General features: G+C 42.8%; 1 protein-coding gene across 2 annotated transcripts in view; it reads right to left on the bottom strand.

Annotated features, from left to right (window-relative positions):
* Positions 1-3,934: 3,934 nt before the first annotated feature.
* The window catches only part of Minar1 (membrane integral NOTCH2 associated receptor 1), a 37,072-nt gene continuing 28,975 nt past the window's right edge, over positions 3,935-12,031 (bottom strand). The window contains exon 4 of one of the 2 annotated variants that reach the window (XM_045159958.1): positions 3,935-7,859. In XM_045159958.1, coding sequence (XP_045015893.1) covers positions 7,662-7,859 — 198 coding nt within the window. In that variant the 3' untranslated portion in view covers positions 3,935-7,661. The remainder of the gene's footprint in view (positions 7,860-12,031) is intronic. The other variant, XR_006639284.1, reaches the window with a different exon arrangement.

Here is a 12,031-nt window from a genome sequence, read left to right as displayed (position 1 = left end):
CTTCAATATCTCTCTCTGTCTTCTTGAAAAATAAATAAATTAAAATATTTGTAAATGGAAATGTTGGAAATGAAAAACTCAGTGAATCAAAGACAAAACCATAGTGCAAAACATCTCTAATAAGCTTGAACAAATAGAATTAAGTACATGAGGGATGAAAGAGGAGGTTGATGAAATGCTACAATGAGATATCAATAAGAGAGACAGTTGGCATGCCAGGAACTCCGGCCACTGTAATCGAGTTCCAGACACATGTGCCACTTAGTGCACACATACAATCTTGTGTGCTTGCATCACCTTGTACGCCTGGATTATGTGAGACCTGGAGAATTGAACATGGGTCCTTAGGTTTTGCAGTCAAGCACCTTAACCCCTGAGCCATCTCTCCAGCCCAACTTGTATTTTTTTAGTTAGCTTATTCATAACCTCTTTAGTGTTGATGAATCCTCCTCCCATCCTCTCATTGTCATGATCCTACACTTAATATATCCTAAAGGGTCCACCAGAAATCTCAGCCCTGACACTTTTGGAAAAGAAGCCATATGCAAAATCAGCCTAGAATTGACAAATGGGAGTACATGAATTAAGAATCTTCTGCAATAGCAAAAGAAACACTCACTAGAGTGAAAAGACAGCTTACGGAATGGGCAAAAGTCTTTGCCAAGTACACATTGAACAGAGGATTAATAACTATAAAAAAGTAAAACCAAAAATCCCAAACCATTGAATCAATAAGCGTGCTAATGAAGTGAACAGATAATTCTCAAAAGAACAAGTGCAGATGGCCAATAAATACTTGGAAATGTGTTCAACATGCTCAGCCATCGGGAAATATTCCCTCTCTTTTTCTCTCTCTGCTTGAAAATAAATAAATAAAAATTTTATAAAAAGAAAACACAGAACAAAAGAGGCAAAGGAGGAACACCTACACACTGCTGGTGGAGCGTGATCATGTGCAGCCACTCTTGAAATCAGTATGGAATTTTGTCCAGAAACTAAAACTAGAACCGCCATAGACCTAGCTCCACTTTTCAGTGTATCCCGAAGGACTGTAAGTCAGCATACCACCGAGATACCTGCAGGTCCATGTTTATTGCAATACTATTCACCTTAGCCAGGTATGTGAGCCAGGCCAGATGTAGATCAACTCGTGAATGGGCAAATAAAAATGTAGTATATATATTCAATAATATTTTATGCAAACGTAAAGAGGACTGAGGGCTGAGGAGATGGCTCAGCAGTTAAGGCACTTGTCTACAAAGCCTAAGGACCTGAGTTCAATTTCCAGTACTTATGTAAAGCCAGATGCACACAGTGGCACATGTGTCTGGAGTTCATTTGCAGTGGCTAGAGGTTCTGGAGAGCCCATTCTCTATCTCAGTCTATCTGCCAGTTTCTTCCCCCCCCCCATCTTTCTCTCTCTCAAATAAATAAATCAATAAATAAATTAAATAAAAATAGAAACATGAAACCACATTTGCAGGAAAATATGTACAACTAGAAATCATTATGTCAAGTGAAGTAAGCCAAAATCAGAAAGACACGTTTTCTCTCATATAATCATTGATTTATGTTTTGAGGTGAAGAGAGATGTCCCATTATTTTCCTTTGCAGCTTCCTGTTTTGTTTTTTTTTTTCCTCTTACCTAAACATGATCATCCATCCACTGGATTTTCTTTTTGCTAAATATTAGGTTGTGTAGGAGAATTATGTCACTATTTTGTAGTCCTTGTCTCTTTTTTATTAAATTAAAAATATTTTAGGGACTAGAAAGATGGCTCAATGGTTAAAAGTACTTGCTTGCAAAGCCTGATGACTTGGTTTCAATTCCCCAGTACCCACATAAAGTCAGATATACAAAGTGGCACACAAGCCTGGAGTTTGTTGACAGCGTCTAGAGGCTCTGTCATGCCCGTTCTTTCTCACTGTCTTTTTTTTTTTTATCTCTCTCCGCTTGCAAATAAGTGAAAATATTTTTTAAAGATTTACATAATCTGGCTGAGCAAGGTAGCAAAAGCCTTTAATGCCAGGAGGCCAAGGTAGGAGGATCACCATGAGTTTGAGGCCACACTGAGACTACATAGTGAATTCCAGGTCAACCTTGGCGAGAGTGAGACCCTACCTTGAAAACAAAAACAAAGAAGAAATACTCACATCAACCTCTATCACCACCCTGCTTTCTCCCTCCTTCCTCTTCCCTTTCCACTGAACCCCCTCATTTTTCCCACTATTCCCTCTCCTATATTAATATTTTTAATATTTTTTAAAATTTATTTTGAGAGAGGCAGAGAGAAAGAGAAAGAATGAGCATGCCATAGACTTAACTGCTGCAAACTCCAGATGCATGTGCCCCTTGTCAAGTGTGTGACATTGCATGTTCTCGTAACTATATGTCTGGCCACATGGGGCCTGGAGATTCAAACATGAGTTCTTAGGCTTCTCAGGCAAGCACCTTAACTACTAAGCCACCTCTCCAACCCAATAGCTTTGTTTTTAGTAATTTTTATTTATTGGTTTATTTGCAAGCAGCAAGTGAGGGGGGGGGAGAGGGAGAGAGAGAGAGAATGGGCATACCAGGGCCCCTAGTCACTGCAAACAAACTCCAGACTCAAGTGCCATCTTGTGAATCTGGCTTTGCGTGGGTACTGGGGAGCTGAATCCGGGTCATTAAGCTTTGTAGGCAAGTGCCTTAGCCCCTGAGTCATCTCTTCAGTCCTGATGCCTTTTCTTTTCCTGCCCTCCTCCATCATTCATGATAACTTGTTGATTGGTGTTGGATCCTTAATTTAAAATCACATGTGCATATGCTTGTGTAGGTCATGAAACCAGAAAAGAGATCATGCGGGAGAGGAACATATCTTAAGGGAGGTGGGAAGAAAGAGGGTAATAGAATACACATGAATGAAAACAGAAATGAGGGACTCTTGACTCTTGGGAAATGAAGGGAACCAGCCAGAGGGTGCTGTGGCACTAACAGAGAATGAGAATAAAGCAAAATGGCACATATGTATGAAAATATCATAATGAAACCCATTACTTTGTGTGGTGTCTTAAAAAATTAATTAAAAATAAATTTTAAAACACCATAAGGGAGCTCTTCACAAAATAGGAGAGACAAGAGGCCAACAGACATACAGAAAGCAGCAAATCCAATCAGTCAACAGGGAAATATTATTTTAAAAACATAGTGAGATACCCACACATACCCAGTAAAATGGGCAAAACAGAAGAGATACTCACCTCTACTAAGTAGGATGTGGAAAGAGCCACTGTGCTGATGACAGTGTATATTGACAAAACCATAGTTAGAAAGTTTTCAACCCTGTCTCACATGGTGCCTAAGCATCTCTCATGACCCAGCAGTGTTACTCCTAGGTGTATGTATTCTAGAAGACACGTGTAAGAATATCCATAGCCCTAAACCCTCTTTTCCTGGGGATACTAATTATTCCTAGATCTGCCTTATAATTTCTATAGTACAACATATAACGTATGTTGGTTTGGCGTCCATATGATTGACCACAATGTTCTTGCAAGTTAGACCTGAATGTCCATTGGCTAAATAAATGTATAAATATATTCACAATGAGTTCCTGAAATTACAGGAACCTGTAAGCGGCTATGAACCCATGTGCATCACAGTGAATGATAAAAGATTACATTTACATGAAGCATAGAAACAGGAAGAGCTAATCTATCTCTTTAGAAGTCAGGATAGTGACTTTTCTGTAGGATTGTAGCAACGTATGGGCCTCAGGGAGGCTTGTAAGGTGATCACATGTTGAAGTGTTTTACTTTTACTCTGGAATTGGTCAGTCTGTGAAAAACCATGCACTTGGAAACTTATAGCACGTTCAGAAAACTGAATACTATAATTCATGCACAGACTAAAATCTCACTGCAAGATACTTCATATTTTTTATTTTCGGTTATATTTGGCGAGGCAGATTTTACATGATAGCTTCAAACCAACCATTGTACATTAACCAAATTTTACACAAGCCATTTGAAAAAAGATCTAAAAATGTGCTTAGTTATTGGTAGTATATAACATTTATCAAGCACCAAGAGTGTGCTAAGAGCTATACAGAACAAATATAGAAAAGACCCAGTCCCTGCCTTCAAGCATTTTCATCCCCTTGGGGTCTTGTACATAAAATTTCATCTTACATTTCACACTCTTTTGTTCATAAGGCATAAATAAGGAAGTTTGTTGCATTTCTCATTATCACTTAATAAATATCTAATATTCCTCCAGTATACCAACAATTTACTCATATCTTTGCCTTAAAATACAAAGTTCTGTAGTACAATATAGAGTATATATTGATTTGGTATTCACATAATTGACCACAATATTCTTACAGGTTGGTTACAATGTGAAGCATGTTAAATTTCAACACGTACAAATTCTCTTATAGCTTTAACTTTTATTAGAGGGATTTTTTTTTGTCTAAAAACAAATAAACAACAAACAAATAAGGTGTCACTGTAAACAAAATCCACACTGACTTGAATCCTACAAGGAGTCAAGACAACCGGAACAAAGGAGTGGGCATTCGGAACAGTGATTTTGATCTATCTTTGCAGGTATTCACATGGCTACTTTCCATACAATCTGGACGGTCTATGATCAGCTGGTAAAGGATGACGTGTGTAAGCATGACGGGCCTCACGGTATCAGAAGTTTCAACAAGTGAGTGCTGGATTAAAATGCCTGACAGCAGAGAGCAGAAATGCTCTTTTGTTTGCTTGTTTGTTTGCTGCAAGGCGGATTTGGATTAGAAAAGAGGGTAAAATGATTCCAAATGTAATCACTCGCTAAGACAACCCATCACAAAACAATCCCTCCCATGGTAACCTCATTTGATTATTTGTTTGTAAAATGCAAGAAAAATGAAGTGAATTTTGATCATATAGTAACTTTAGACTTCAGTACAATAAAAAAGTACTTTATGTAAAAAAAAAAAAAAAAAGCCAGTGTGTGTGGTAGAAAATGACACCCAGTACAAAAGATTAGCCAGTCACCTTCACCTTGGGGTGGTGGGGAGGGGGGGTTCACTGTAGTAGGAGATGAAAGGCTTGGATTAGAGTGGTGATTGGTATTTTTCTCTCACCTAGGCTCTGTCTTGCTCCATTCTTCAAACTGTGGAATTAGAGGAGCTAGGATGAATCAGGGGCCCATGGAAAGAAAGCCTGGTGTCAATGAGAAAAAGGATCTAACCATGAATGTCACTGTTCATGGATCTGAAGATCCCCCAGGATCTGGGGCAAAGGTGCATCACTTCATCACCAGACTGGGTACTCTGCCAGAGAATACCCCCTTTCCAGGGAAGACCTCCTTCCTTGCTTCCATGATCTGGTTTCCTGGGTTGTTCCTGGGTCTGGATGTCTCCTCAACAGCATAGAAGTAATTTTAAAGTTATACTGGACTTAGAGGAAGACAGGATTTCTTTGGCTACCTCTCTCGATATGAAAAAGGCAAAGAGAAACTCTCCAGGGTCCTTTCACTTATATAGTGTGCCTTGGGCATACAGTCATGCCCTCCCGAGGCTTCCAGGCACATGAACCCACCACTGCCTTCCCCCCCTACCAGTTGGGCCCCTAAGTAATAGGTTTACCCAGGAGAGGTGGCAAAAGTGGTCTGTTCCAGCTCCATAATCGCACCTGTCATATGGAGGGGTTGGTTCGGACTTGATAAGATTTTTCTTGTCCAGGTGAGTACACGCCTGCTGTTCTGCTCATCCCAGGTGTGGAAGTGGAGAATGACTGCTTCTGAAGATCAGGCAGCTTCATGTGTGAAAGGCAGATGCTGGGACTGGAAGGTGGGATAGTCTTACTGGCTGAAGAGGGGAAGCTGGGACAGAAATTCCAAGGAGGTCACCTAGTCTCCTCTTTGGGGTGAGACAACCATTGTTGAGTGCCCAGTCTAAAACAGACCACCGCTAGTACAATTTTGACAACATTTTCAATGACAAATCCTCCACACTAAGGCTTTCATTTCAGCCACCCAATTGGAAATCCACACATAAACACAGGAGATAGATTACACAAGGATCTCTAAAAATCAGAACATCCATCCCTCATTTGCTAAAATCATAATGGACATGGACTATCCATTTATAGCAGATAGTAGAACCAAGTGTGGCAAGCTAAGCATTATTTGGAATTGTTCAGGATGGATGTCAGACTCCTATTGCTTTAAAAATTGAAATGTATCCCAAACCCCACTTGCAGGAATTTAGCAGACGTTCCACAATGATTATTCTCACTACTAAAAAGCATGTGCGTTTCACTTTGTATCCAAAGAAGTTAAGGTTGCTAGTTTCTGTCAATCACTTTTTTGTTTTTTAGCCTGTAACTGGTTGAGGAGACTTTCTGTCCAATCATTGTCAAAGCACCATTCAGCAAGTGGAAACTGAGATCAAACTCTGATGAAATCACAACAGCTTCTTGTACACTGGAAAAACCTTGCTCTCAAGTTACTTAACAGTGAAGACAGCAAACAAAAATCAGGTAACTTTAGTTAGACATGTAGTTAGATAAATGGTTAAATAGAGACATTTTTTTGTTTTTTTTTTTTTTTTTTTTGCACTGCTGACAAATATTCAGAACTGTGGAGTAGACGCTGCAGTAGCTGAGGAGAGCCCGTGCCTCTACCCCACTATCGCACAGGCCTCCAAAAGCCATTGGAAACGGCTGGTACCAGTGATGCACGGTAACTTGGTTTACAGAATGTCAAAGTTTCCCCATTGTCTCTAGTCTTCAAGGCACAAGGACAAGTTCCAAACTCTTCAGAGCAGAGCCTCAGGCACCATCAGGAGTTAGAGTGGATCTGTACACAGAGGCAAAGATGGAATATCCCTTGGGGTGACTACTATCTTCAAATACGGAGTTTACCGCACTAGCAAGCTGCCCCGCGCCATGGTTTGGGGACAATAGGAAGGTTGCCTATTCTGAGTACCTTGGTCCATGATGCAGAAAGACCACACTTCACGCCATGCCTGGCTTGGCAGCTCCGCTCCTGCCTACCTTTGGCACAAGAAAGTGCAGAAGGTTGCTGTGGAGATCTGAAATGATCCTGACATTCTACTGTGACAGTGAAAGAAGGGCAAGCATGAAGTCAGGAGCCCTTGAGAAAAGTCCACAGGAAGTCACACCCTTGATGCACCCCTCTCTGGGAACTTTACCAGCAACCATCTCAGACATGTTAAGGAAACCGGCTCACATTTCTCTTCCTTCTCATCTTGCTACCACCCTCAGCTCCCCCAAAGAGCAGCTTAAATTAAATATCTTCTGTATAACTTAATCCCCACCGTGAGACATCACCAAGACAGAATGAATCCAATTAACCTTCCTTTTATTTTTGCTTGGCATATTTGACTTGTATGTACTGAAAGCCCACTAAATCTGTAGGTAGGAAAAGCTATTGCACTTCTGACAATGCATGAGAGGGTAACTAAGTTCAGCCTATCGGGTTGGTAGGTTCTCCTTAGTGTGTGTTCTCTCTCCAGCAACCACCTTCAACATCTGCAGAGAAAAGCATCCATCCAGGCTTTGGTCTCTATTTCCACAAACCGTGGCCCCACCACAGCGAGTTTTGGAAACACAGAGGAAGACAGTGGGCGCTGCAAGCTGCACGTCACGGCGGGTCCACAGGCTCACGACTTCATTGTGCAGATGGGCACCACGATGACTAGAATAACGGTGCATGCAGCAGCGGCGATCAGAGCAGCTATCTTGCAGACCTTGGCTCGTCGGAACTCAGCTTCCTTCCGCTTTAGTAGTGAGTCATAGCCGGGAGTGTAAATGTCTTCCATCCAGTATTCTAAGTTGTTTGGGTTTAAAGATTCCTGTGTCTAAAAGCAAAGAGAAGGTGTTAGAAATATGGTTAATCCTTGAAACCAGGTCAAAGACATTCTGGCGGTAGTCACTCCTGAGGTACTTCAGAGTCATTTGCACCTGGTAGCTAGCAAGGTCAATATCAAGTTGCTGCCCTGTGCCAGCAACAGGTTACCAAGGACTCATACATCACAGATCACACCAGCTCCCCCCTCACTGAAATAACAGTTTTGACACAAAGAAATTCAAAGGTCATCTACCCATAAGCAAGCAAAGTGGGGCCAGGATAAACATGACTCTCAAATTCAAGGGCATATAGCCAAGGGCAGGTTGGCTGCTCTGCATTAGGAGTAAGAGAAGTCACTGAAAAATATTTTCTACCAGCAGACTTGATGAACGGATCTGCATGAAGCAAGGCCGTTGTACACAAGGTCAGTTTATTTCTCAGTAAAGGTTTACTGAAAGCCAAAAATATTTACAGTTCAAACAAAACATAAAGCAACTCAATTTCAAACACTCGTCTGAGCCTGTCAGACCACTACACACAGTTAAGGTCTACAGGCCCAGGGCAGGCTGTCCCCCACCCAGGCCTGTGTGTGTGATGATTCAAGACTTAGTGGAACTTCGCCAAGAGACAGCTCTGCCTGATATTTGTCTCCCCAAGATTAATGAACTACATGCAAGGTAAGTATCGTATTTAATCTGTATGTCCCATGAATCCCATTCCACATGGGTGATTATAATCTATGTCTATGAAGCAGGCAGTGCTCTCATTTGGTGGCAAACGGTAGGCCACAAAAAAGCAACAAGGATTTTTTTTCTTAGATCATTTAATATTCATAAACATGAGTAAATGACAAGTCACACACACACACACACACACTTTCAGTGCTTTAAAAAATCTCAGTCAGACCATATTGTGACAAATCTATGCTGACTACAAGGCAGGTTAGGCTTCGCCCCCTGCCCTTCTAGATCCTTTCTTTTTTCGGTGCTGGCTGGATCCACAGTTTGGATTTAGTTGGGGGCGGGGCGGGGGTGGGATAAGAGGAGAGGAAGGAGGAAGGGTCTATTCCCACAGCTCCCTCCCCGCTGGAGTGCAGACTGGCTACAGCTCAGCTCCCACCAGTCTCCAGCTCCCAGAGCTGTGGATTGCTAAGATTTTCCCCGAAACTGATCCCTGACCTTGACCTTCAGACCAAAGGGAAGAAACCACTTCTCCTGGGTGCTGGTTCCTGGGTGCTTTTCACTGGCTTCTGCCATCTCTAACCCTGTTCATTCCTCATTCAATAGTCCTCTCTTTACTAGTTTCCAAATGCCCCTTGGAGCATGTCATCTGTTTCCTGCAGGGTCCTGACAACCTGTGGTCACCATTCCCTAGGTGGCCCCCAAACCCCCACTGCTAACAACCATCTAGCAGGGGTTCTATCCTGAAGGCCAGATCTAACCCATCACTGTGTGTACAGCCCTCCAACCCAAATTTTTGCCTTTTTTTTTCTATTTTAAACCATTGAAAGAAATCAAATGATGAATAACATGTCATAACATGTGAAAAGTATATGAAATGTCAATCACTATGTCCAAAAATAAAAGCATATCAGAGCAATCAGGCTCATTCATCTACAAATTGCCTGGAGTTGCTCTGGCAGGGACAGGCTGAACAACACTGTACAATGGAAAGAGAATGGAAGTCAGGGGACATTCTCCCAGGTTCGCTTCCTCACTGAGACATACACATTGCTTTTAAATCCTGCAAGTTATCTGGGGTGGAAGGCAGTGTTAATCACCCAGGAACCCTATAACCAAAAAAATGCCCTCGTTGTGGGAAAGTTCTCAAACTGCAAGTATTTTTGCAAGAAACTTCTGTGACTGTGGACTCTGCTGGAGTCCAGGAGCCTGTCCCTGGAGCTGCTATGGACAGCTCTGCTGGCCAAGTTCTGTTGCTAGAATCTGTGGCATCATGCTTCTGTCACAAGCCCCAACACACACACACACATGCGTGCGCACACACACAGAGAGAGAGAGAAAGAGAGAAAGATGCTCTGTCCTTGCAAACCTGAGACCCATCTGCTCTGCTTGGCATGAAAATCCTTCAGGAGGTGACTGTTCCCTCAAGAAGGAAAAGGAGGTTGGGGGAATGGTGCAATGGATAAGAGCGCTGGCCATGCACAGGTGAGGGCCTGAGACCATCTAAACTTGATTCCCTTGCTGGGCATGACTCAGCATGCCTGGAACCCCAGTCCTGTGAGAGACAGGATCAGAGAATCACTGGGGCTGAATGGACAGTCAGTGTGGCCAAAAATGCTCCAGTAGGTGACTGTATCTCAAAAGAAATAAAGTGGAAAAGTGATAGAGGGAGGCACCCAATATTTTGGCCTTCACACACAAGCACCTGGGGCATACATATCTGCACACACAGCACATGAATACACTATACACAAATACACCCCCCTATACTGCACTTACGGTACTCACACATGCCAAAAAAGGAGGAGGCAACCAAGATGGGCCAATCTTGATGGAAAACCTTCTGCTCTGGTGGTTGATGTGACCACAAGGCTGAACCTGGAAGGAGGACTGAATAGGAAGCCTCCCCTGCTATATAACCTTGATGAAAGTCTCAGGATATTATGGCAAAAAATGACCTGCTTTTCTTCCTAGTTTTGCCAAGACTGGCGCAGGAAGCTCACCGTGTATACGGAACATATCAGATCGGTGCCTTGTTTCCCTCCAGCTCACATTCTATCTACATTCTATAACTGGCCAGGAGTCCGCCTGTGAAATAAACTATTTCTAATTAGTTTTGTTCAAGAACTGCAAGCTCTAATGGCACCACACCATAGAGAGGCAATGTCGAGTTACCAGAGACAGAGCAAACACTCTCGGTGGTTAATTAAGCATGACAAACACTGCAGATAAAACCAGGCCCATGTTTTGTATCCCTCCTCAGTGGGCATCACCAATGGAAACTTTCTATCTGTACCACAAAGAGCCCCATGAGGACTGTCCAGATGCCAAAGCTGACCCAAGACAGAGCTCAAGACCCTGCAGAGTGATGGAAAGCGCTGCGGCAAGGCCTGGCTTGGTTGTCTGCTCCACTGCCAACATCCCTGCCAGGCCATGGACTCTACTCCTTCCACACATGTGACTGGATGCCCTGTCCTTCTCAATGTTAGGCGCTGCAGCCAAATGCTCTGTAACCCAAATGTCTACTCTAAAATGTTTTCGAAACTCCACCTTGATACATGAAAACAATGGCATATTAAATCTGCAGATATTTTTAGGGGCAAAGTTTTCCCAGCTCCCTTGCCCCAAACTTGAAAATGGCATTTCTCAGTTGCATTCATTTCATCTGACTCTTCCAATGTGCCCTCCAGTGCATTGGCAAAATACTGGTAATTACAACCTATTGGGCCATTTATACCTCTGGGTCTCTTCTGGATGGTAGGTCTGGCCATCCAATCCCCACAGGTCCAGGGGTGGCCCCTGTGGTGAAGTGGCTCAGAAGACCACCTGTGGAAGACTCAAGTCTTTGCCTAGCCTCCTTGCCAGCAGGAAAGTGACAAGAGATAGTGGCCCGAAGGGACAATTGACAACGTCGTACATGGGAGGGCATAATGAAGTGAGAAGAGGAGTTTGGCTCGCTCTTGTTGCCACCACACACCTCATTTTAAAAAATCTATTTATTGTTATTTGAAAGCAGAGAATGAGAATGGGCTTTTTGGTGCCTCTTGCCACTGCAAACTAACTCCGGATGTGTGTACTACTTTGTGCATCTGGATTTACATGGGAACTGGGAATTTGAACCTGGGTTGTCAGGCTTGCAAGCAAGTGCCTTGACCACTAAGCCATCTCTCCAGCCCCACAGACCTCATTTTTAAGAGTGGCCAGTAACTGCCCCTTCCAATAATTCCCATTATTTAGGGCCTCAGATATGTAAATGTCACTGCAATTTTTGTGGGTGTGATGTGAAGCACCATAAGCTTATGAACAGAAATGTGCAGAGATAAGAGACATGAAAGAACTTGAGACTTGCTGTTAGATGGTACAGCATAGATCTAGACTTGTCTGACCTTGGGCAAATCACTGAACTTCCTGGTACCTAAGTCTCCCCAATTGTAAACTGGAGATGGACACCACAGTCCCTGCCCCACAGGCCACCGTGCCTGAAACCAAGAGAATGCTGTGG

Source organism: Jaculus jaculus, chromosome 10 (assembly GCF_020740685.1).
Source record: "Jaculus jaculus isolate mJacJac1 chromosome 10, mJacJac1.mat.Y.cur, whole genome shotgun sequence".
NCBI lineage: Eukaryota > Metazoa > Chordata > Mammalia > Rodentia > Dipodidae > Jaculus > Jaculus jaculus.
This window is presented reverse-complemented; position numbering and strand designations above follow the sequence as displayed.